Source organism: Hesperophylax consimilis, chromosome 21, assembly GCF_061612785.1.
Source record: "Hesperophylax consimilis isolate HC1 chromosome 21, BYU_Hcon_1.0, whole genome shotgun sequence".
Taxonomy (NCBI): Eukaryota; Metazoa; Arthropoda; class Insecta; order Trichoptera; family Limnephilidae; genus Hesperophylax; species Hesperophylax consimilis.
In genome coordinates this window covers 25902162-25929647 of record NC_142856.1, presented here as the reverse complement: position 1 = coordinate 25929647, position 27486 = coordinate 25902162, and the positions used below count along the sequence as shown (strand labels likewise).

Here is a 27486-nt window from a genome sequence, read left to right as displayed (position 1 = left end):
AGGTTCCGAAATTGCTTGGTAATCTTTCATCAGGGTAATTTTGAGAGTATCTACCATTTTGTAATGAATTGCTCACATTGATAATAACCATATCAATTTGTGGGTTGTCTGTGAGTTATTGTAACTCTGATTCAATGAACTCGGGTTTGTTTTGAATTTAAGTGTCATTTTTAAAATTTTGTGCTAAGAAAATGTGATGAAGTATCTACGTATAATGTAATATTTTAGAAATTAATTTTAATTGTCATTTTGAACTGATTTTGTCAAGAATTTAGACAAAAGATAAAGTGCCTACCTAAAATGTAATAATTATTTTACCAGAAAGTTATTTTAATTCTATATTTGAAATTTGTATTTCTTTTGTTTAAATTTCGTAGGTTTAATCTTGACAAGTAAAGTCAATGCTTCTTTCCTCAAACCTCTTTAATAATTACTTCCGACCATTGATCTACATATACTACATAACATTTTCAGAGTGGTAGATATTCTCAGTATTTAGGTATACTCTCAGTATCGCCTTGGTGTAAGACCACTGTTCAGGATCATTTTTGCTTGAAATGGCTTTAGCTGTGTTTGGTGACCAGATTTCAATAGCCAGGTATTTCCCAACCTTCCTTCCTCCAGGGAAGACTACTTCTTCTCCCCATTCCATTAATTTGAAATGATATAGTTTTAATAGAATTAAAATTAAAAAACTTTTTCACTTTGTTCCACTTATTTATTATTACCAGGACCGGTTTCATCCTACTACGGACATTTTCAGACTGGTAGTTGAAACTCTTATGCTACTGATTTTATACAAACTTAGGCAGTGAAAAAGTTTTTTAATTTTAATTCTATTACAATGGAATTCCACCACGAATTAACAGTGCAAAAACTAGACTCATATAGTTTTAACTTAAAAAAAAAAAAAAAAAAAAAACTACAAATGCGAGAAAGCCAAGTGGAATGGTTCCAGACATGTGAGAAAGACATTTTTATAGATCTCTGTTATCAGGGCAGCTGCAAAAAATAATCTAGTTTGTCTGCGCCTTATAGGATTACACTTCATCATCCTGTCCGGAATAAAAAGCAGTGGTTCTCAAAGTGTGTTCAGTAAATACAATATTTCTTTAATTTTTTTTTTTTAATGGGAAATTCACACAAGAGTCCCAACTGCTCCGACTGCCCGGAGCCAGTGGGACTATGGCCTTCCCAATCAGGGTAAATTGTGAGGGAAGAGGAAGGATGGGAAGTATCTGACTATTTAGTTCTGGTCACCTAACATGACTAAAGCCATTTCAAACAACCTTTTATTTCTGGATTGTAGTCTTTCACCGGGGCGATGCTGAAAGTATCTACCACTTTTGATCTGGCCGTCACTTTCTCTCCCTCATCTCCTTCCCCTCCCCGCTATCTTCATCCTCACAACATCCAATTGGGGATGCCATAGTCTCACTGGCTCCAGACAATTGGGAGTCTTGTGTGGTACTCACATAAAAATAAAGCTTAATGGAAAGGGTTAAAAGTCAGGGGTTCAATTCTGCTAGCTAAGTCATCCATCATTGCACAAGCTTCATAATCCGGGAAATGTTTAACTTTAAAAAAAATTAAGATCATTTAGAAATACAGAAGAATTCTAATTAACTGGGCTATGTTTAACCGGAAAGAGGATGAACCAAATCAGTATTAAATTACAAAACATTTCAACATATTAAATTACAAAGCATTTTAAAATATTAAATTTCATTTATAGTTCTGTGGTACGTGCTACGATAATTGATTGTTATTATCCCTTGACCTGTTCAATAACAAATCCAGCTGAAAAAAGGCCAATTTTCTAAACTATAAATTGCCATATCGTTTAAAACTTTGCATTTTGTATTAAAATGTAATATTTCAAGTCGATGCCTAAATATGAGATCATCGTCTCACTTCAGCGAACATAAAAGATTTCATTTGTCAGCCGTATTGTACTTAATTATTAATGGATCAATTTCTCGCTCCAGTTGATGCCCGGTCCATTGTTGGTTCTTAATCTAAATTAGTTAGTCTCGTTCTTTGCCCGTGATTTATGAAGGATAGAATTCCCGTTTAAATAATCGTCACTGAACATTGTTTAAAAAAAAAAAATTATTGAAAAATCAATAATTGTATTTATTGAAGATTGAAATAACTGAATTTAAAAAAAAAAATGATACAAACCAACTTCATGTAAATTTGGCAATAAGGAAGTTGAGTGAAAAATATTTTGACTTATAAAAAATATGTTCATGTAGATCAAAAAATATCGATTCTAAATATATAAATATATTTCTATATTATTATTCTTAGAATTAGTTAAACGTTCTTGAAAAAGCATTCAATAGCAATAGACTGTATACGCTTCACGATTGGTCGAAAGAATTCTGTCGTCACATGTGTCGTGACTTGTACGTACAACGGAACACCTATGGTGCATCTCTTTCTATTACATGAGAGATGGTCGGTTTAGATGAGAGAGGTGTATAGGCCAAAGGTTTATTTGGGTTTGTCAAATATATGTACGTATTTGTTATTATTATTATATGAAATGGATTTCTAAAGATACATATTCGTATAGTGCTTTATAATAATATGTTGTTTATTGCATAACTTAGATGTTTTTATTATTATACATGTCACATAGCATGTGATACACTTCAGGCCGCCGGCCGCTCAGAAAAGTCTCACAGTGAACTGGGCTGTAAACCGTTATTTTACTTTTGGTCTCTACTTTTCTGCGCGGTGGTCCTGAATTCGCGCGGGGAACGTCAACAAGTAGCGACGGCAATACCGTACCGGGCGTGAAAAGCAAATATTCTAACTTAAAATATTAATTTAACTATCAAATCTTAATCAATTTTCTTTTTTTTTTTAATAACATCAATTATAATAGACGGTTAACATTGGTAAAAAAATTACTGGAATTCCTTGTTGAAGAATTAAAAATTTTTCCATACATAATGCTTAAGCGACGTGGTTTTCACAGTTCTAATGACGTCACACTACACCCCGCCTGTTACCGCTCGGATTTCGCTCGTTTTGGCGGGCTTAATAAAATTTAAACTTTGAGAATTAATTTAACTATGAAAACAAACTTAAAAAAAAAAAAAAAATACCAGTATTTAAGTTTGAATGCGAACATTGATAAAAAAAAATAAAAAAAATGGACTCAACTTCCTTATTGCGCAAATTTTAGACAAATGCCATTGTGTATAATAAATAGGTGTAAGAAAGTTTGTGTTAGATTAAGAAATGTTTTTAATAATATCGACAGTCCTGAAGAACAACGTCGGATGTGCAAATTTGTAGTTTTGCAGTAGAGCTGTTTAAAGTTTCATTTCTGCATTTTTACTGTTTTTGCAGCATATTTCTACAATTAAATAAATAGGGGTTTCCTGATCTCAATTGATCTCAGTTTCTCCGCTTAGATTTCATAATATGAAAGCTAAATCCAGAACTGTGATAAACACAAAACACACACTTAGTACCTTTTGTTCAAAAGTCAGTGGCTATATAAAGCCGCTTACAGATATTTGCAACACAACATTACAATTACCAATTATCCAATCCAATTACCACTCCTTAGAGACAATTAGAGGTGTTGCCCTGATTAAATATTTAACGGTCACATATCCACAATAAGATTCTTGCTCAAATAATTTTTTTTGTGCCAGAGTCTCACTCTCGAGGACGTCGTCATAACTTCCTTTATTTTAGAACGAGCCGCACAAATTTGTTCATGAACTCACCCATGGGGAGAGCCACGAACTTCTTAAATGTAGTTGATCAAAATATCGATATGTTTTTCATGTCCTACAACGCACTTACAAGGTTTTTGTCTCTGCAAAAACATTGCATAAATGGTACAATTATAATGTCCTAAATTCCAATCTGTGATGTTATAAAGAAATTATACAAATTGAATTAAAATTAAAATAAAAAAAACATGCAATGCAACAAAGGTTGCAACAAATTTTTACAGTATTCATGCCTGCTCGGTACGCACGAACTGCTTACAGCAACGTATGCACTATGATGGATTTGTTACAACCTTTGTTGCATTGCATGTTGCTAATATCTGTACGCGGCTTAGTATTGCTTTCCATTCAAATTTATATAGAAGGCTAGTGTTCTGTTCTCCTATATTCTGTGTTGCTGGTGCATTCATTGAACATTAATAATACTAGAACGTTTAATGCTTCAGACTAATTTGTTCGGTTTTGCAAAAAAACAGCTATTACCTGCAATTTGTTGGCTTTTCGGAACAGCTCATATGGTCTTATAGAAATCATTATGTCCCCTTACTGTCATAATGAGAAATATGATCTAAGCGGTAATTTCTCTAGAAGAAACTACATAAGAATTAAAATGTGCCCCTCTATGAAACCGAAGGTTCCAATGACTATTTGAGAAAAATTTATGAAACTTTGTGCATTTTTAGTTATATACTGAGGTGACCACAATGTTTATAATACATCTGTCTAGTAAAAGATGTGTATTTTTTTCTTCATTATCAGTTATTTTAGTTCAGCTTTTAGATGAAAAAACGTAAGATGAGCCATTTTTAAAACTTTTTTATGTTTATTATTTTTACTTTTTTTTAATATGAAACAACAAAAAGTGGGATGACGGTTATATTTACAATACATTTGTTTAATAATTTTTTTATTTTTTCGTTATCCTTAATTCTATTTCAGTGTTTAGACAAAAAAACGTAAATGAGCCAATTTTGAAACTTTTTTATGTTTGCATTGAAAATTTTAGTATTTACAAAATTATATGTTTATTTCTGACAGTAAAATTGAAAAGCTTATTTCATCACCTTTCAAAAACTGTTTTTAATTTTCGGATACATTAAGAAATATACCATTTATTTGGATTTTATTGCAAAACTGAAATTCACTCGAATTTTCCGCCCTTCTGAAATATAATGGTCAATATACCAGAGGCTAAGGGGTTAAAAACATAACACTTTTATTTAGCTTATGCAACCTCCTACTGTTTTTGTTACAAAATAAGTTGTTGTAAAATAAGTATTGGCTCTTGGCAGGATTAACGATTCTTTTGCCAAAAAAATGTAGAGAAATAATCAGGTTCACATTATAAATTACATAACAACTCTGTCAAAAGATAGTGCTTAATATATATGACATCATTCTACAGATGACATCTGGAGTTTGTTTATTTCATAAGAATGATGTCATGTTTATTATTAGGTACCTACCTCAATCAATCAATAAATAATAGTTATTATTAAGATATTTAGAACTCGTAGAATTTGAACAATTCATCAAATGTCAATGTTAATTTTCAAGTTGAAGTTATCATTGAAGTTCTGTTATTATATCATTACGGGCCAGTTGCTTCACAGCACTGAAATAATAACAATACTTGAATAGATCTTGAAAATTACCTTTGAAATTTTGATGAATTATTCAAATTTTAACATTTATTTTCGGGTTCTGTTAAAGTACTATTCAAGTTCTGTGATTATATTATTATAGGCTAGTTGCTTGACAGAACTGAAATAATAACAGAATTTGAAAATTAACTTTGAAATTTGAAGAATTGTTCAAATTCTATGAAATGACCCGTCCTTAATGGATTTGAGAAAAACAAGCCTTTCAAATTGCACATTATACAGCAGCTTATTGGCGTGGAATGGAGGAGTACGTTACACAAACTATCTAGCACTCAGGCCTCTGGCATATTCTGTCAGAAAGTCGGAGTACTTCCACAGTAAAATCCAAATAAATGGAATAATTCTGAATGTAACCGAAAACTAAATACTGTTCTTGAAAGGTGGTGCAATATGCTTTCAAATGTTGTTATTAGAAATATACAAATCTTTGTGAACTCAAATTTTAAAAAACATATAAAAGCTTGAAGCAGATAAATTGCTTGTACACAGCATGTTTCAAATTTAATCCGAAGAAAAAAATTCTGATGAAATTGAAAAAAGTTTAATTTAACTTTTTATTGTTTTTTAATACAATAAAAAGAACACACTGTAAAAATTTCTGAATAAATGTGAACACTTCTAGAATATTCAAATTTAATTAACTCTTTTTCACTATAAACAATAAGCAGGTTTAAGAAAAACAATGGGCTGTTTCTCAGTGACACATCACTGTCAGAAATGTTTGTATATGGACCAATACACACAATCAAAAAGTGTGTGATATTTGAGTCAACTCTGACGGCGAAACTATAAGGACGGGTTGTTTCGGAGAATTTGAACAATTTATCAAATTTCAACATTCATTTTCGGGTTCTGTGAAAGTTATATTCAAGTTCTGTTATTATATCATTATAAGCTATTTGCTTGACAGAACTGAAATAAAAACAAAACTTGAATAAATCTTTCAAGAAAACTGAAAATGAACGTTGAAATTTGATGAATTGTTTAAATTCTCCGAAACAATCCGCCCTCAAACAACAAAATTAAACAAAACTGCTACTTTTGAAAATTTATTCAAATTTAATAAAAGCTTCCATTTTTAAATGCATTTAAATGAAAACATCTTAAATATCACCTTGTAGTTGTGGTTTTTTATCCCTGAATCAACAACTGCCACAGCAAACCAGTTTGTAACCACAAATGATCCGATATGAATGCCGTGTTGTGAACTTAACTGTAATGATTTATTTATTTATCACTCTTTCCATGCTTTTTCTTGTGCATTATGAAAACAGGTTTAGGTTACATTTTCCCTTCTTGGTATTCTTTACAGAGTTAATGTCATTTGTATGGTTGCATTTATCTACAAATGGAAATTATAAAACATATTTCCTGTGTTTTTGTGTATCTACTTTTCAAAATCGGAACAGATTCCTCAATCTGAAAAGAATCTTTTCAGATCCAGACAAGTAGGTACCTATAATAAATTTTAGAAAACCATAGAAGAAAAAAGGATTATATCTTTAATGTACCGGAAAATTATTTTCATTCTATAATTAAAATGTGTAATGCTAGGGGGTATAACTTCGAAAAAATTGGAACCGTAATATTGTGACGTCATATGATTGCCTAACTATATCCACCAATGAAAAACTCTGAAACTATGGAATATACTTTCAGAGTTTTTTTTATTGGTGTATAGTATAATAAGTAGGCTCCGAATGAGAATTTAATGTCTATATATTGGCATATCTATGGTTTTTTAGGACCAATTTGTTTCATACAAAAACCCCGAAGTTATCGATCTAGTGAGTGGTTTATTTATGATCATCTCTGGGTTTTCAGATTCCTGTGCGAAATTACGTTTCACAATGATAGATATTTTGTAATATTTTTTTAATAAAAATAATTTTAACAGTGGAGTGGAGGCACAAACGTAAATGAAGAACGTCTTGAACCAAATTATATCGCTATAACACTGATGAAATGTGAAGATAAAAACGAAATGTTACGTTATTGTGTTTCAAGTGCATGTTTTGTGACCACATTTTGCCACCCGGCAATAATGCAATAATTCTACAAAATGCCGGGTACCTAGTGGCCGTTTCACGAGATCTGGCATCTAATTTTTACTTTACAGAATAACAACACGTTTTGGCATGTCCCGCCGTTTACCAGTAGCACGAAAATACAAAAAATGCTTTTACGCATCTCCCGTTCTCTACCAACAGTACTCAAAAGACGGGTTTAAGTATCTCCTGCAGAACATTGTGTTAATAATGATTATTAATATATACAATAAATAAAAAGAAATCAAATTCTCCGTTCATTATCCTGCTTAAAAATGCTGTTTTTAACTCTCCTGTAAAAGTCAAAACATTCATATTGGCGGTATTACGGGCCTATAATTAGTTTTGTATAATAAAAAATAAAAATATTCCAAATTTATTATACTACGTTGCTATTTTATTAAGACGTACTAGATTATCGGTTGTGTGGGTTTACCATTGAGAAGACCAGATCAGGTTTCAAGTTCAGACCATACATATTACCTTTCCTTACAATAATATGACATGTATTTCTAATTCCTCTGTATATGGCTGGCGACCATATCAGACTGTATTTTTACAGTTTCACTACGCTAGTATGCTAATACCTGACACACATGCATAATATTGTGTTTAGTTTTTAATCTATATGCCCATAAAAATGGTTTGCGCCATTGCGTTAATTTGATTGTTTTGTTGGTTTTATTTTTTTCGTTATCGGTCAAAACACATTTTCTCAATGTAAATAAATTTGTGTGTTCAATACATAGCCGATAGAATTACTATTTAAACAGTTGAAAGTAACTTGACCTAATTTTGCTAATTTATATTTTCAATTAGCTGTTCCCCGCCACGCGTTGCTATGGCTCAGTCTGTCTGTGCATATAGAGAAACAATAGCGCATGTTGCTTTCACATCCAACAGATGGCGATGTATTAAAAAAAAGTATGCTTATCCAACAGATGGCGCTGTTTTTCAAAAAAGCAAGTTTGTCCAACAGATGGAGTTGATTAAAAAAAAACGTGCGTTTTTACCTGTCACAGGTTACATCTATACAGGGTGTATCGGCACGTACCCGACAAACTTTAACCAGCTATTCCTTTGCACATTTGGAGTAAAAAATGTTATGGGCACTTTGCTGTCCGGTAACATTTTTTTGTCAATTAAAAACAAAAAAATAAAAAAATTCTACGCTCCGTCACTGTCATTGGTATTGTTTCTCGTGTTCAACAGCTGTTATTAGCAAGTATATCGAAAAGCGTCTTCACTCTTTCGTTCACACTAAATAATAATAGTTAAAAATGAGACGAATGGTGCCGTGCCATTTCGTTGTGATTGTAAAAGCGCGCCAATGTAGGTACATACGTACATTATTCAACGAAACTCGAATGAAATATTGCCAGATGGGTTTTCAAACTTTGACAAAGGATAAAACAGTGGTGAAAATATGAATAATAATTTTTTTATTAAAAAAAAACGTTACCAAACAGCAAAGTGGCCATAACATTTTTACTCCATATATGCTCAGGAATCGCTGGTTAAAAATTGTCGGGTACGTGCCGACACACCCTGTATAATATAGGTATATAAAAACACATGCGTATTCGAATGCAACATTGTGTTGAAATTTCAAAGCAATCTGTTAAGAACTTTCGGAGATTTAACATTTTGAACAAACAAACATTTACATTTTTATTTGTATAGATTTTATTCTTATCTTTTATAGGTATTTTTTATGAACACTTTATTATTTTATCTGAGATGACAAATCATTTTATCATCTTATCAATCAATATATTATAAAACAAAGCATTTTTGAGTCATCGAGGTTATAAATTAAAAGTTTAATTAACCTTTACTTACCTGAAGACTTTAAAAATTACTTATCACCTGAAGGGGGGTCACTAGTATCCCCCATATGACACGGAGCGATTGTGTTTCTTAAGATGATGCACCATGTCGTGTAACATTCGAAATCGAGCCACTAACGATAATACTCAGTATTAAATCATTTTATCATCTTATCAATCAATTTATTATAAAACAAAGCATTTTCGAGTCATTATAAATTAAAAGTTTATTTAACCTTTACTTACCTGAAGATAAAAATTACGAAATTAAAAATTACGAATTATCACCTGAAGGGGGGTCACTAGTATCCCCCATATGACACGGAGCGATTGTGTTTCTTAAGATGATGCACCATGTCGTGTAACATTCGGAATCGAGCCACTAACAATAATAATCCACATTAAATTCTCGCTTAACACCAGCCGCCTGTTTTTTCTCCAGAAATTGTGTTTTACTTAATTTTGTGAAGTTCAGTCTCATAATTAAATGTTTTACGATCTCTAAAAAAATTAATTTGCAACATTATACAATAAAACCATAACCGAAAAGGAGTTCCTAAGTAGGAGGTTTTGTACTTTAAAGCAGTTTTTATAGATCTGTTAATTTATTTTTAGTGGGGTACGACGTGTTCTTACGACGTGTTGTTACTCGCAGTATTTAATTAAACTTTCAAAATAAAAACACAAAATTTTGCATTACTTTGTAGTGCTTCGCCATAATATTCCTAGTAAAATAAATGTATAAACAAAAAGTATTTTAAAAAATGTACCTGCACATATCATACAAAGGTTTCGAATTTAGTCTTTTTTGTTATTCCTACCGTTATAAGCCCAGTAATGCAGAATGATAAAAAATATAGTTAAAAATCGAGTGTAACTCAAATATATATTGTAGCCCTTTGCAGTAAAATGCAATTTTTACGTAATTTCTCACTTCTTGTTTGCGGCGAGGAATTTAAAAAAAAGTTATAGGTAGTAAAAATAGTAATGGGATAATTTTTTTTAAATTTCGATTACTGAATAATTTTTCTAGGATTCCCTAATTTATAGAGTAGGTGATGTAAAATAAGTTGGATATCACACAAAACTCTCGTTAGGGGGATGTGTATTACCCCCTCCGGTGCGGAGGGGTAAGTAATATTATTTTACCAATATTGAAGTCTTGGGAAGAATTAATTTGTTTTACTATGCAAATCTTCATACATTCAAGGCAAAACATTCCAATTTTCTTGTTTAACCGTTTTATCGCTAATCAATTTTTGCAAAAATAAATGTAAATTGCTATACACATATTGATTAATTTAGAGGAAAAAATAATGGTGTCAAATAAAACACTCTAATTTAGACAAATATCAATCAATTTTATTAATTCTTTTTGCTTTATAAAGAAAAAATGTTTATTGATATGAATATGGAAAAATAAGCATAAAATATCAATTTTATTTCTTTTTTGAAATTGAAATTGATCATTTGTTGCTTTAGAAAACACTTTTGTCGGAGGAATTTTGGCAAAATTTGGTGTTTCTTCTGTTTCTGAAGATGAAGATGAGATAGAAGGCTCACTTTCAATCCTCAATATTTTTCTTCGATGCGTTATAATACTGCTATCGTCACTATTTGTATCTGTTGTTTCACCTCCCGTAGAATCACTAGGAATCGAATCAACGTTCGAAATAATAGCACGTGACATAGCTATTTTTTTTAAATAATATAAAAAAATGGAAAAAGTTATTTTTAAATGTATAAGAATGCACTCTCGTTACAAATTACGCGAGAGGTAAGCGTACGTCCACTCCCGCGGAGCACCAAAAACACACTGAAACTCGCAGCGCTTCTGCGCTGCGCCGAAATTTTCGATACAAACGATCGCAGCGCTTTTGCGACGCTTAGCATTCTAACGGTTAAAACATTCATAGTTGTATGACTAGGTCATGCGTATCGGAATATTAAAATTCGTTAATTCCGGTTGTATATTTTTCAATGCTGCAATTAATCAGCGAATTCCGGATTTATTTTTAAGAATTAATTTAATTTGTCTTAATTTTGTATCGCTCACACTATAGCGGCTTCCTCGTGGGCTGGTAAGGACTCGACACAAACCGAGTGGTGACAAGAAATCATGATACAGAGAGTCCTCCATTCATATATTTTGTACCCAAATGAATTATATTTAATAATTCTTTGCAGGTATGCAGCGTCAGAAGTGCGACTCCCGCACCTTCACCCGTCCAAAGAAGCGCATGGTCCGCCCGAGTCTCGAAACGGTGGTCCAAGGAATGAACTACAGCAACGGTAATGGTGATGGCAGTTACGCCAGCCACCTTAGCAACGGCAGCAGTGTGTCCGCCTACCGGACCATGACGCGACAGCCCCACGGCCAGTCCCTCGGTGGCGACGAGAGGCGGCAGACCTTCAGCACGGATACCATCACGCGCCCCCGCCAGGAAGATGATAATCAGTTCAGTAGACGAATGCATAACAAGCATAACGGGACTTACAGGATGGATTCCAGTGATGTAAGTTAAAAATTTAATATTATCACAACCAAAATAGAATATGAACACCAAAATTCATCGAAAATAATTTTTGACTGCAAATTAATTTATCAATAATCACAGAATTATTAGAATTGTAATATAGAATATTATCAGAATGTTAATTCTTCTCATGGTTTACGATTGGGTCTATGGTATTCCTAATTGGGGTATGTTGTTAGGATGGATAAATGAAGGAGATGAGTAAGGGGAAGGAGGCTATTCAGATTTGGTCACCAAACACGGCTAAAACCATATAAAGCTAGATTTCTATTCTGAATGGTAGTCTTTCACACGGACAATATTAAGAGTGTCTTACCTCTCTTATATACAGCATGTCTTCTATTTATTTACCATATAATTTTTACTTCTTCTTCGATATATTGGCTGGAGAGGAACAAATAAAACTAACTTAGCCCTGCTTGAAATAGTCAAAAAGAAGACTAAGGACGGGTTGTTTCGGAGTATTTGAACAATTCATCAAATTTCAACGTCCATTTTCAAGTTCTGTGAAAGATTTTTTCAAGTTCTGTTATTATATAATTATAGGCTAGTTGCTTGACAAAACTGAAATAAAAACAGAACTTGAAAAAATCTTTCACAGAACTTGAAAATGGACGTTGAAATTTGATGAATTGTTCAAATACTCCGAAACAACCCGTCCTTAGTCTTCTTTTTGACTATTTCAAGCAGGGCTAAGTTAGTTTTATTTGTTCCTCTCCAGCCAATATATCGAAGAAGAAGTAAAAATTATATGGTGGTACTACAAAATATTGCACTTTTTATAATTGTGGTTTTTTTTGTTCTTAAATCGTAATTGATTAAATATTTTTATTCCTTTATATTATAATTTGTTTTACAAGTTTGCCTGGAAAGTATGATATTAAATGAAGTGAAAATCTAATATCATATTATGATGTGTGCTAATTGTAGATGAATAATATTATGATTCAACAGCTTATGTTATAGAAATGTTATACAACTATGAACAACTGAATTTCATAAATATTTTTATTCACATTATTTGACTTTCACAATATGTAGTACCAAAATATAACTGTTCACTTATGTCCATTTGTTGCCATGGTCTAGTTAGCATCATTTATGTCAAGAAGCATGTTATCAAATGCCTTACACACTCAATGTATATTATATAATACAAATACCTAATATTTTTATGACACCAATATTATATATTCTTTTTTGCTTCTAACATAATAATTTATGCAATTTAGATTGAAAGAAATGAATATTTGTTTGTAAATTTAGGGGAGTATGAAAAAACTAAATTAGCAATCTGAGCATAAAATTTTACAAAAATGCTTTGTACCTATACTTCTTCTTTCGTATGGTGGGGGGGTCAGAGGGGAACATCTAGGTCTGCGAGCCATTCTAGGGCCTCAGGCGTCGCCATGTGAACCTCATCAATCCCGCCGGGGAATGAATGGAGCGGGCATTCGTTGACCACATGTTTGGTGGTCTGTACCGCACCACATTCACACATCGCCGACTCTTTAAGGCCCCATCTGTGCATCATGTGAGCACAGCAGCTATGGGAGCACCTTAACCTATTGATGGCGGACCAGGTTTTGCGAGGCAATGAGAACCCAGGCTGTTTCTCGGTAGGGTCCTGTATGAGGTGGGCATTTCCAACGTTGGCCGTTTGCCACTCAAGTTTCCACCTATCTTCTAGGGTGAGAGGTAATCGGAGGAACCTCTCTCCTTCCGCCCAGAAGGGCTTTCGGGACTTCAAGCGGCATGACGGGTAGAAGAGACATCTCCGTGCAAAGGGTACCTAAACTGAAAATTGATCATACACATCGTCGGTTTACTGCCAGAAGTCGTCATTAAGTGACATTTTTGTCAAAACTGAGTTAGGTTAGGTACATCATAATCTACCTATTTTGTGGTACTTTTTGTCGAATAATACCAATAATAAATTGGTAATACGAAATCATTAACATATTTTAATGATTTTTGAAAGTTGGATAACATGCAGAAATGCACATCAAATACGCCTAAAAATTATACACGAAAGTCACTAAGTGCAGTTTAATTATCTAATCAGTTTAATAATTTGTTAATATGAATAAAACAAGTCAAGTTAAATCCCCGCAAAAAAGCATTTGTCGCAATTGTAATAGATGAATAAAAGTGCATTGCATGGAGCATGGAGACCATTGTAAGATGATGAAATTGGAATAATTGCTAAGGCTAAAAAAGAAAGACCTGATCATTCTAATATGTGTTTTTCGTAGATAGTTTGAACGATTTTGCATCGACTCCCGTGAGTTGGAAGAAAATTGTTTGCAAACACGCAAGTGTGCTTGCATTCCCTTTGGTGGCTGGCACGAAAACTTAGGAAGTAGTTAACTTCGTTATAAAATAAAGTAATAAGTGGACATGGCTTGTGTTTATTTGCAGATGTCGGACGAGACGGACTTCCAGTCGGCTCCCAGTTCGGCTGAGGACGGCTACTCGGGCTCCCGGCCGATACAGATCAACCTGTCTGAACCAGCTAATAATCTGCACAATACATTCAATAAACTCATAGGTAATTAACTGCTCTACATTATGGTGCACAGCATTTTTTAGATTCTCGTTTTCAATATCGTGGCTTTGCTCGTACTTACATTCACCATTAAATCATTTTGCGTACATACTTCTTTCATCATAGACATGGAAGACATATGTTATTATTTCATCACGGGCTGATTGTTTCACACTACTTGGGTAATAACAGAACTTGAATAGGACTTTCACAGAACTTGAATATTAATTTTGAAATTTGATGACTTGTTAGAATTCTGTGAAATAACAGGTGACATAAGTAAATCTGAATGTTTATTTCTGCACTTTTCAAGTCTTGCATATGATTATGTACAGATTGTATAACCACGGTGACATTACGCAGCCTTGCTCAACACCTTTTATGATATCAATCTACCACATTTTGGACATGTAGACCGGATGAACGGTTAAAGGAGTGCAAGAAAAATATATGACGTGAAAGTGAATAATATAAGTCGGGGACGCCCGAGGAAGAGGCTCTACCAAGTGAATCAAATATTTGAGTTGAGTCATGTCAGTCGATTTATTGCCATTAATTTGCTTATTTTTAATTTAACTAATATCTACTTTAAGTAAATAATTAGGTAGTAAACTGTAGTTTTAATTCATTAATTTATTTATGTTATTTCTGTCAACAGGAACATCAAATCAAAGGAATGACTCCCTCTCCAATATGTCTCCTCCGAGCCTGGTGAGCTCTATCGCCATGGACGGCTCGGGGACCTTCAACTCCGGAACCTTCTCACGCCAGGGATCCATGTGTTTGAGGAAAGACTTCTCTGTCAACGGTTAGTCCCTATTCTTTTTCAAATTCCTCTTTCTTGATTTTTCCTCATAATTCTTGATAATCAGCATCACTGCAACCTTGGGAGAGTACTGGCTACCTCTAGGAAAGGTCTGCCTGGTTCCTGCCAATCTCCCCCTCTCTTCCTACAATTCTTTACGCCTATGAATGCATTGTATGTTAATTCTATAGATCTTTCCTTTTCATTCTCTAGATGCTCTGGTAATGTTCTTCTCTAACTCTTTTTATTTCTTTTCCCTAGTCGGCTCTAGCATGTATAAACACGGTATGTTATGTCCAATTTATCGTAGAATTAATAAAATATATGAGAAAACAATTGTGAAAACTTGCACCTGAAATCAATACTTTTAACATTAATTTTATTTCACAGACGAAGAGGAAGCAAATGGTGATGACATCACAGCTCAAAACTCCCTCCAATCCACCATGACGACCAGCATCCTGGATGAAAAGGAGATGAACACCAGCATGCTGTCGCACGACAGTGACCAAGAGGAGAGTCTCATCGGATCCCTCCCACCCTCCCTCTCCAGCTCCATGGATGCCAGTCTCATCAATTCCACCTTCCTCACGGGAAACAAACGTGATAACAGCATGGAGAGTAGTCTAATCAATTCTGGAACATTTACAAGTCTATTAGAACCCGCCGAAGAAAGGCTGCCAAACGGAAAACCTAAATTCCAATTACGAAGATCATTCCTACAACCAGATCCGGATGATAATTTCGACCGTTTCTTAATGCTCAATGCCAACTGTAATACTGAGGACTTGCGAGGTTTATCCGGCGATCTCCTACGTTCTATGGAAAAACGTAAAGTCGACACTTACAGAAAAGACAGTGAGAAAGAAAACATGATTTCCTCGTTTAACAAAGATGACTCGTTCCTGATGACAGACGGAATGAGTGAATCGTTTTTGAAAGAAACCGGCAGAGACAGCTTGAACATAACCTACAGTAAAATGCCGCAAAACGCTCAGAGAACGAGAACCGTAAATCGGCCGCAAATGGAAATGGAACAGACGGTCGTGCTTCCTAATCAAGTTTTATCACCGCGACATTATAACAAACCCGTAGAAAATAATAACACTTTTACTAAAAAATTGAACGGGACTTATGACGCCGTTCCGAAAGAGAGAGAATCACCCAAACGCAACGGAACTTTCAGGAAACTCACCCCGCCGTCTATTAGGAATGTAACGGCTGTGATCAGTACAGAACCTGAGATGATCGATGTTAAAGACAACATTAAAGATGTTGATATAGAGACAGAGGGCATTGTCGACAGCAATAAAGAGTGTTACGTTTCCACAGAGAAACTTTTAGATATTTCAGCGGCGGAAGACAGCAGAGAGGTGTCACCCACGGAGAGGATTACGTGGACGCCACAGAGGAGAAAGGTACTAACGTCTTACATATTACTTATTATTTCATCACAGGATGGGTCATAAGGGTGCTATTGCGAACTAATATTATTATTATCATGCGAATAGCAGTGCGCGGATCCAGATTTGCTAGTTTCCGGTCTTTCCCGTTAGAGCGTTGGAGGTCAATTCGAACTGATTGGAGTTAAAAAAGTGGAATCAATTTTTTTGCTTCGTGTCTCGTCTATGGGGATAGTTTTAATTCTGGAAAAATTAGTTCCTTGTTCAAAAATGGCAATTAAAATAACTTCTGTTAAAAATATTATATTACAGGTAGTTAATTTCTCGCTTGTCTGAATTCACCAAAAAATTTTGAAATCATTTGAGATGTATAGATTCGCAAAGAATGCAAGGCTGATGTAAGCGTAATGGGTAAGATTAAGATAGGGGTGCTTAGATTGTTTGGGCATGAAGAGCGAATGAATGAAGAAAAGAGTGTAAGGAGAATATATGACGCGGATGTGAATGGTAGAAATTGTCAGGGAAGCCCGAGGAAGACATGGCACGATCAAGCGAACCAAATACGTGAGTAGGGCCATGTCAAGAGTCAGAATATCAAAAAATTATTATTGAAACTCTGTAGATAAATGGCGTGATGTTAGTTAGTTATAACACTTAAATTCAAAGCAAAAATTATAGTGTTCATGTTCTAGTGAGTCATAACCCAAATTAGTATTTTTATGTAATGTTGTATATTCTCTTTGTCATTAGATTTCCCTTTAAAACTGACTTTAATCTAAATACATATATGTGATATTGTATGTATGGTAACAGGACAGCATAACAATGGCGGGAGGGTCCAGCGACAGCCTGGAGCAGAACAGCAGTGGCAGCTGCAGTCCCCACCGGGCGGAGGCCCCCCTCAACATGGACGATCTGGAGCACCTGGCCTATGAGCAGGAACAAAGTAAGTTCCTATCATGATTGATTTTTTGAGGTCTGACAGTGTCCATCATCAGGTCCATAATGTAGGCATCAAAGTACTTCTACACAAACATACATACTTTTTTACCATAATCTACACATCTGCCCTGATAATGGACACTGCAAGGTTGTCTGAAACGCTGGCTGAATGTCCTCAACACACTTCTATCAATTATTTCTTCTGTGATTCCACCAATATTAACACGGTCTCCGGAAACTAGCTGTGCAATCGGAAAACTGGTGAATCTGCATCACACAGTTTTTTTTCCGTTTTTTCTTCAAGTAAAGGGTTAAAACTTATGGAGTCGGGTTTAACTTCGACATATTTTAAAAGACATTAACCTTTTGAATGCGTATCGTCGATATTTCGACGAACAAAAATCTATCATAAATTGCGTGTCGTCGATATATCGACGACACGACGCGCAGTATATCTCTGGTTTTCTGGTGCGCTGCGTCCGCGGTGTGTTGCTTCGCGCATTGAGAGAACAGCGTGCGTGTTGTGTGCGTTATTTTTAAAAAAAATTGCTTATTTCAATTACAAAAACAGTGAATTGCAAGCCGTGATTTCACAACAAACATACGTTAAACAATTTTTTAACACGCAATTTTAGTACATATATTATAAAGAAAGGCCCAGCACTCAAACGGTTAAACAGCTGACGTTAACCCCCTAGTGAAAATCAGGGATTTATTAATACTTTGCGTATTACAATTGTGACTCGATAGTCGACCTAACTAGTAGCTGGCTAATTGGAATCTGAAACAGTAAGTTTCTCTGGGAGCCTTCCCACTGGCCCTGGCGACTACTGGCCACTGGCTCCATCTTGCGGACTTCCACGCAAGCTCTATGCACTGTCATCTGTGTGTGCATCTATGAAGCTCTTACTTCCCAAAGCTGAATCAAAAAAAGTTAAACCACAAAATCGACTCCAATGTGACGTAGATTCACTAGTTTCCCGCTTGTACTATGAACTTCCGGATATTGTGTTTATACAATATAATTTGTCAACCGTCTATAGTAATCACCTCAATCACACTATTATTGTTTTAGCCTTTTCTACTTACTGATCCATTAATTGTTTCCCCCAGAGCTGTACCAAGTAATCTCCACCCCCATCTCCAAGATCCTCCCGCAAGACATGGGCTCTGCGGCCATCCTCTTCAAGCAGACAGCCCTGTCTCCGATCCACCATCAGCAGGGCACAAGGGAGGCGCATCCCAGGAACGTTATGACCCCGGAGGTCAGCAAGCACAGCGGGGCCAACAGCTCGAGCCTGAGCAGTCTGCACCGGGTCGGGGCTGGTTCTCCGAGGAGGCTGCAGCCGAAGCGCGAGTCCTCGGCGCCGGAAATCAAGGCCAACGCGCCCAGTTCTGCGAGGATGCCGTTTGTACAGAAGCTGGGACTTAATTCCAGCAGAAATTCTGATACTGGTATGTTGAAAATGTGCATAAATTTTCTTTTATTGTAAGTGCATAATTTGCAAGTAAATATTTTCTAAAATAGGTTCCGTAGATCTATATGTTTTGAAGTACAGAAAAATCTCTTTGAAAACAATTTTTAACCCCTTCGGTCTTTTTGTGCCCTTTAGTACACAGTACATGAATACCAAGAGAGTAATATTGTGTACTTTACGTCACAAACTGACACAGACAAAATTTATCTCCTTATGTAATACTGTGAGATATATGATTTAACCAGCGTTCGAACATGGCAACACCACGCTTTGTTTAAAAGATTACCATAGACACTTAACCTTTTGAACGCGTTAATTTGCTCCGTTTTATCTATACCCATACACGGTACATATTTTCAAATACCTATGCACGCAATTAAGTGTCAAATTATAGCATTCTGGCATGATTTATTGGACTATATAGACAGAACAGATTATTCTCCACAATATGAAAACAAATCCTCGTGTGTCAACACTCAAAACAAAAACATAAAATTTCATACAAAGACGTACCGTATCTTTTGAATGTGGTCCCACCATTCACTCGGCGTGTGTGTACTTAGGTGATAGACACAAGTGGGACACCATGATCACTTATCATTTTTAGTTATAAAAGTTGTGAAACATACTAGTACTAACGCCATCCGTTGACAAAAATGTAAACTAAAGGATTAAAGGCGCGAAGAAGCGCACTCGATTATCGATCTTTTTTTATGAAACACAATTTTATTTTTGAGAAATTCTTGTAGATGTCAGCATCGTGATAGTTCTACGAATGTCCAAGTGAGCAAGAAATATATTTATGACGAAAGAGCGCTGGAATATCGGCCGTCAAAGTTTACGTATCAACTGTTGATACAGGCGCGTGTGAGTATGGACTTTTTGCCGTAACAACAGTTGATATAGCTGCGTGCAAAGAGTTAAAAGTCAACCGGGAATACTTTTAAGTATGTCATGAATCTGACGGATTTTTTAAAGTAACTTGATGACAAAATCTCAAAAGACATTTATACTTTATTTTACAGTTATTAGAATATCTATGCCTTTTAACTATGTAGTTGTTGACAAATATATTCAAAAAGATGCTCGTGGAAAATGTAAACAACTTTACTCTTTTATGGTAACTTATTTTTGGGGTATATTCCGTGTTGCGCTACATCCTTCTTTAGCCAACGTTTCGGACAGCGTTACAGTGTCCATCATCAGGGCAAAGGGTAGCGCAACACGGCATAATTCCCCAAAAATTAATCACTTATACTCTTGGCCGTAAAAATCTCGAATTATAACTGTACTCTTGTATAAATGCATTTAAAAAATTTAATTCCTAAAAATGTGATCTATACGGATTTGAAAGAAAACGGTTGTCACCAATTTACATAAAAGTCATCTTAAAGTTGTACACCTACTTGTAAAAGCCCTCTGGTGTTAAATAAATAAATAAGATCCTTTCGTCTACTAGGTGTCAGATAGACGAGTGAAATTGATTAAGATGGTCTGTTCAAGAAAGAGGCAAAGTTAGGCTTACTTGAGTATATCGACGCGGCGGCTACTGCTGTTTGTATTTTTTCCCCGTACTTGTTAAAAAATATTTATTGGGAAGTGGTTAGCTGATGTCTTGTCTGCCTACAAAAGTTTCTGACTCCTTCAATCATCATAAAACTAAAGAGCTTTCTCTCATCTAGGTCTGTACGTTTCAAGATCAGCTGGAGGCAGTCCTGCGAAGACCTCAAATCTGAGGACCAGCCCGCTTGGATCCCGAGTCCTCACCCGGGTGGAGTCGGATCACCAGATCACCAGCTCCAACAACGAGCTGCGGAGAAAGACTGGTTTGCCGGCTTCCAAGCTGAGGCAGTATAGTTCGCATAAGGAGCTGAACAGAATACCACGTGAGTGTTGTTTGTTTTAACTTGTTACTTGCTTAATGATAGAAGACTTAGCTTGGAAAGGATTGAATCCACAACACCTGGATTTGGAAAACATCATTTTTTAATGCAAACTTAAATTGGCTCACCTTACGTTTTTTTCGTCCAAACACTGAACTAAAATGACTTCAAATGTATCATAAACATTGTAGCCACCTCGCCTTTTTGTTAGACAAATGTATTATAAACATTATAGTCACCCCCTTTTTGTTAGACAAACGTTTTATGAACATTATAGTCTCCTCACCCTTTTGTTAGACATATGTACTATAACATTTAGTCACCTCACCTTTTTGTTAGACATATGTACTATAACATTTAGTCACCTCACCTTTTTGTTAGACATATGTACTATAACATTTAGTCACCTCACCTTTTTGTTAGACATATGTACTATAACATTTAGTCACCTCACCTTTTTGTTAGACATATGTACTATAACATTTAGTCACCTCACCTTTTTGTTAGACATATGTACTATAACATTTAGTCACCTCACCCTTTTGTTAGACATATGTACTATAACATTTAGTCACCTCACCTTTTTGTTGTTTCATATTATTTGTTAGACAAATGTATTTTAAACATCACGTCACCTTTTTGTTGTTTCATATAATTTTGTTAGACAAATGTATTATAAACATTATATGACAGCTTTTCATTTCTACTTTTACTTCATTTGCTTTCAATCAACAACATATTACTGTTTTAATTTGTAAAATATACAATAACTGAAATACAACAATAATAATTTTGTATACAGGGTGTCCGGAAACTCGTAGTACAAGCGGGAAACTGGTGAATCTACATCACATTTGGAGTCGATTTTGTAGTATATATTTTTTTTATTTGAGCTTTCGTTATCGAGTAAATCGAGTTTGAAGTTGATTTTTTTTTTTTTTTTTTTTAATCAAATTCTTATAAATTATTACTGAAGATCAAAGTACCCAACTAATTAAAACTATTTGAAAGTAAAACAAATGAAGAAACTCGGATTTGAAGCATTATTTTGAAATCACCCTTCATTTAACCCGGTGTAATCATAAAATATTTCTGCTCTGCAGGGTTAAAACATCTGTTGTTCAACCCTAAACACCAGAAAAAACTTTAACCCTAAAATAGCCGAAAAATTTTTTTTTTTTTTTTTTGTGAAAATGCTCAAATCAAAAAACTTTATGTTTTTTTGGGTTCCCCATGTGGTGTAGATTCTCCAGTTTCCCGCTTGTACTACGAGTTTCCGGACACCGTGTATAACCACAAAGGAAGGAACAACTTTTTCTTTAATTTTTTTGAAGGTTGTACCCATTAATGTAACATATTATTAAAGAAGAAGATAATACTAATAAATCTAAACGAAACATGAAACAGAACAAGACACAGAAAATAAAAAGATAATTATGTTAAGTAGGTAAAATTCATCACCTTTCAAAAACAGTTTTTAGTTTTCAAATTCGTTCATTCGTTTTATTGCAAAGCGGAAACACAAATTTTATAACCATCTGACAGCATCTTTAAGAAATATAACAGTTAAAACGTTAATATTTCAAAGCAGCAACACCAAACTCGAGAAGTTAATGAAAATTGAAGAGTTTCAGTAAGCTAACATTGCAAATTACTATATTAATTAACCAAACTACCATCCCACCATTTCTCTGTAGGGGTAAGCCGAGAGAAATACAAATACACTATAAATACTCCGGCTTGTCACATGCTCCTTGCTTCATTCGCATTCATGCATCATCTCATACATACTCCTTTTTTTACTCTGACCCCTGACATCATTAGTTCATTGTGGTATTATAATGATGTTTTTTTTTTAAATAACAGCCGCCCCCCGCTGGGCTGCTGCTGGTGGTATGGCGGGCCTTGGGGCACTGCAACTCTCGTCTCGCCTCAGTCTTCACGCTTCCAACCCCGTTCTCTGTCCCGTCTCAAAGGTTAGTGCAAACTCTAATATAATAATGTATTGAGTGTGGCGAATCCATCGCTCGGGGAGTGGAAACACGAGCTGTAATAGCCATCCAAAGCCAAGGTCTGATCTACCGTGCTCAGGGCTGATTGATACTGGGGAACAGTGTCACGAGCGGTGCCTATGATTTACAGGGTCGCACCTCAGGAGTGGTTAGTCCTTACCCCGGCACTCGGGACTCTGCTGGTGTGGATCTTTTATTTCATGGGACTCATGGGACCAAAAAATGGACCATTCAATCAAAAAAATAACAGCGATTGGGCCTTTGGGGAAACTAAAGGGAGTGGAGGCAAGAGCTGAACCCGCCCTGGTTTCTTTCCCTCGTGGGGCCTTCAGGGAAACCAAATAAAGATGGACTTCTGATGGGAAAACCCTTATTTTTTATATTAATCCCCTAGAAGATAACGTAGCGTTATCTCCTAGGGGATTAATATAAAAATAAAATAACAAAACGCCTTTTGCATCCAATCCTAGGAAATACTTGCAAAGAGAGTAGTGAAGCATGGAATAAACTTCCATAACATGTCATCGATGGCACAAATATAAATCAATTTAAAACTAGATTCGACTCTTATTTGGAGAGAAGAAAGGATTGACTATTTTATTTTATTTAAATCAATTTAATTAGTGTTAAACTTACTGTGGAATTATATATGAGCACATCAACAGAATGCTGCCTAATAAAAATTAAATAATATTACGGAGTATCATCTCGGTCTTCTTTATAGCCTTCTTTATAGTCACTCCATATTTTTTTGCATTTTCCTCATGTTGTCTCTTGTCATTTTCACCTGTTACTAGCGTACAAGCAAAAGAATGTAAGCAGATGCAAGTCTCTTGCATTTTGCAGAATGGACGTAAATTCTTGAAATTTTGCTATCTTTCGTAATTGGCTTGCTTGTTGGTTCTTTTCCGGAGAACGCAGGGAACTGTCTTTTGTGTTTGGTCGAATTATAGCAACATATAATATTTCCAGGACGCTGCCTCTAGCAGCACACTGCCCCGTCGAGACTTTGCACGGCCCTTGCCCCCGGACGCCGGTGGCGGCCGGCTGACGTCCGTCCTGGCAGCGCAGGCCAGCGCCGGGGGCGGCCTGTCTTACGGACAGCCAATGAGGGCCAAGCATAATATTGGAAATGTAAGTTCTTTGTATAAAATATTGTTCTGCCAAAATCAAAATGAAACTAATAATAATGATAATAATACCGTGTCTGGAAATTAATAGTACAAGCGGAAAACTGGTGAATTGTACTAATGGAAGACCAAAATAATTATGTTTTCTATTTGTTTGGTATTTTTTGCCAATGGACAAATTGAACAGATTAGCACACACAACAAGGCATCATGGCATCCTGGGGTAAAGTGCACTCACTTCGGGAGGTGATTCTTCATAATAGTACAAGTAAAAAGATGAATACCTTTTTCAAAAATCTAATATTTTAACCTTTCCGGGAGTATGGACGCTAATGAACGACGGTACACACTTTCGCCAAAGGAGTATGGACGGCTATGGACGACAGGTGTCGGATATTCATATTTAATGCGTATTCTGTAAATATGCATCGTATTGCCATCTATGGGCATATTCCTGTAACTTTACACCAATTTTAAACATTTTACATCATTATCGACAGAGATATCGGCTGTTATTTATTTTGCATACTATCATAAAATTTATTCAAAAAAAAATTTTTTTTTATGTAAAAAAAAACTCACTCCCCAGAGCACGGCCAGCATTACGTAACTTACTCCTGGAAAGGTTAAGGTACTTTCAGTTTAAATTACTTGAATTGTTTGGTTGGAAAAAAAATATTTCTAATATATATCATGTAGAATCGCCTCCCGAAGTTAGTGTACTATACCACCAGACCAGTGGCGGCTCATGACTTGAGTATGGTAGAGTGCTAAATTTTGAAAAATTCAACATTATTCATATTGTTTAGTCCAAAGGATTTTTAATTTTTTTTCGAAAATTCATTTTTTTTGTATAAAAAGAAGGTTTTTCAGGAAATTTCAATTTGGCTGTGCGCTGCGCCAATTTCTTGAAAATCTTCATACAAAAAAAAGAATTGATGAAAAAAAGAGAAATTTTCGGCTACAACAGCATCAGTAATGCCATTTTTTTTGTAATATTGGCATTCTGGTACACCTAACATCCTGTATACAGGGTGTATCGGCACGTACCCGACAAACTTTAACCAGCTATTCCTTAGCATATTTGGAGTAAAAAATCTTATGTGCACTTTGCTGTCCGATAACGTTTTTTTTTAATAAAAAATTTATTATTCATATTTTCACCACATGTCACCACTGTTTTATCCTTTGTCAAAGTTTGAAAACCCATCTGGCAAATATTTTATTCGAATTCCGTTGAATAATGCACGTGTGTACCTATATTGGCGCACGTTTACAGTCACAACGAAATAGCACGGCACCATTTGTCTCATTTTTAACTATTATTATTTAGTGTGTGCGAAAGAGCGAAGACGCTTTTTGACATACTTGCTTATAACAGCTGTTGAACACGAAACGCAATGCCAATGACAGTGATGTAGTGTGGAAAATTTAAATTTTTTTGTTTTTAATTGAATAAAAAAATGCTACCGGACAGTGCCCATAACATTTTTTACTCCAAATGTGCTAAGGAATAGCTGTTTAAAGTTTGTCGGGTTAGTGCCGATACACCCTGTATATCGCTACTTTCCACGTGGACCATTAGGTATAGCTTTTACTAGTACCTTTTACTTTATTTACGAATCCTTTTTGAGGTATTTTTATATTATATGCAATTATTATTTGTTTCTTACAAATATAGTGAAGTAGTGAAGGAGTGGGGATGGGAAGGAGATAGAAAAAAGGAAGGTTGGGAAGTATCTGACTATTTAGATCTAGTCATTGAATATGTATTTAAAAAAGTTTCTGTTTTGTGAAAAAATCACATAGGAAATTAATTTTGTTTAGCCGGCAGGATCGAACCCACGACCTGTGGATTCTTAACCTTAGATCTTAGTGAATTGTACGCCGTAGCTCGGCCAGAGGTTGTCATGAAAAGGTTGTTAATTTACTAATAAACTGAAACTCTTCCTTAAAGGTTTTTCAAGAGAGTGGAAAAAACCTTCATAAGTGGGTTTCACTGTATTTACTTTTATTTTAATTTTTTATAGTTACTTCTATTGCACCCCTTGCTGTATTCCCTGCTGTTTGGGAATCTATTGACAAATAGAATTATTAATTTGTAGATGCTTCCGCCGGGGGCCAACAGGGCTTCCCTATTGGGGGGCGTCAACAGCCAGTCCTACATCAAACTTCCCACTCCCGCAATGCCGCCCCCGCAGTCTAACATGCGCCCTCCCAACATTGCACCAGGTTTGTAACTATTTTTTTATAAAAATAAATAATATTGTTAATTTTACTGGAGGAGAGTGGTGGGTGTATTTAAGTGCAATACTAAAAACATCACTGTGAATTTCTTTTATATTTAAGGATACACCATTATTATTATTGTTGCAGTGCAAAACCCAGTGCCAACTGCCCAGCGCCAACTGCCCAGGCCCAGTGGACTTCCTCGGCCCTCTTCTGGAATACCTAAGAGGCCTTCAATTAGGTTTGTACAATTACACATTCATACACACTTAAATATCTCAAATTACCACAGAATCAGTTCCACTGTCTGGAATAATTACTGTATCTTCCAGAATGCGACGTTTACATATTGCTTAATAAAATTTAGCCTTCAGGCGCATTCCCACAGTTCGTATTTTTAAAGTTAGTGCAGCTTCCCACATTTGCAGATTCGACCCTACAATAAAACAATTCTTTGGCCTGGTATTTTTATAAACATATTGTCTTGTTTGTGTATCATTTATGATTTAAGAATTAGTGACATTTTACTGCAAGCAGCGGCAGCTTTCAAATAGAGCTGTTCGCTTTCTAGTTTATGATGACCCTAGTTAAACCATTATGCCTAAAAATATTTGCCAATACCTTTCCCACCCCTGTCCCATAGTAATAAAAACCCCAAATAAAGTTTCATGTCCCTTTAAATAATTCCTTTAAAATATTTGTATTGTTTAAGTCACGTTTGTATCATTAAGAATAGCTAAGTGCATTTTATTTTATGTTAAGAATGTTGTTTGCCAACGAGCAGGAGGAACATCTTATTTTTGTAATATGTCCTTCAAGAATTTAGTTTAAATACAGATACCTCCCAGAAAAAGGGCAGTATTCATATAACTGGTAGGTACAGACGTACCGAGGCAGGAGACAGTATTAGAGTGTTGCTATAACGGGTAGGTACAGACGTACCTACGCAGTCAGTCGTGAGATAATCACTAGGTTTATGTAAACCTAGGGAAAACTGAAGAATAGAGGAAACTAGACCTTTATTTCTTTCAGTTTAAGTTTTAGCAGAGGAAAATAAGATCCTCTGCAATTATATTGTGAATTAATAAATTTATATGTCAAGAAGAAGAAGTGTTTTCCTGCATTCCATCTGACGGCGTGTTCTCGTACCACGATAGCAGAAACATATGACGGGATTTCTAGTTTTAAGACATTACCTACTACACAATATTTAGTCA

At 35.2% G+C, this 27486-nt stretch overlaps 1 protein-coding gene across 1 annotated transcript in view; it reads left to right on the top strand.

Moving 5' to 3' along the window:
• The window catches only part of LOC149413801 (uncharacterized), a 42129-nt gene that overhangs the window by 5880 nt on the left and 8763 nt on the right, over positions 1-27486 (top strand). The window contains exons 3-13 of the mRNA XM_089644527.1: positions 11490-11818; positions 14261-14390; positions 15046-15195; positions 15583-16610; positions 17409-17541; positions 18651-18992; positions 20698-20901; positions 22765-22874; positions 23883-24044; positions 26146-26272; positions 26417-26510. Coding sequence (XP_089500653.1) covers positions 11490-11818; positions 14261-14390; positions 15046-15195; positions 15583-16610; positions 17409-17541; positions 18651-18992; positions 20698-20901; positions 22765-22874; positions 23883-24044; positions 26146-26272; positions 26417-26510 — 2809 coding nt within the window. The remainder of the gene's footprint in view (positions 1-11489; positions 11819-14260; positions 14391-15045; positions 15196-15582; positions 16611-17408; positions 17542-18650; positions 18993-20697; positions 20902-22764; positions 22875-23882; positions 24045-26145; positions 26273-26416; positions 26511-27486) is intronic.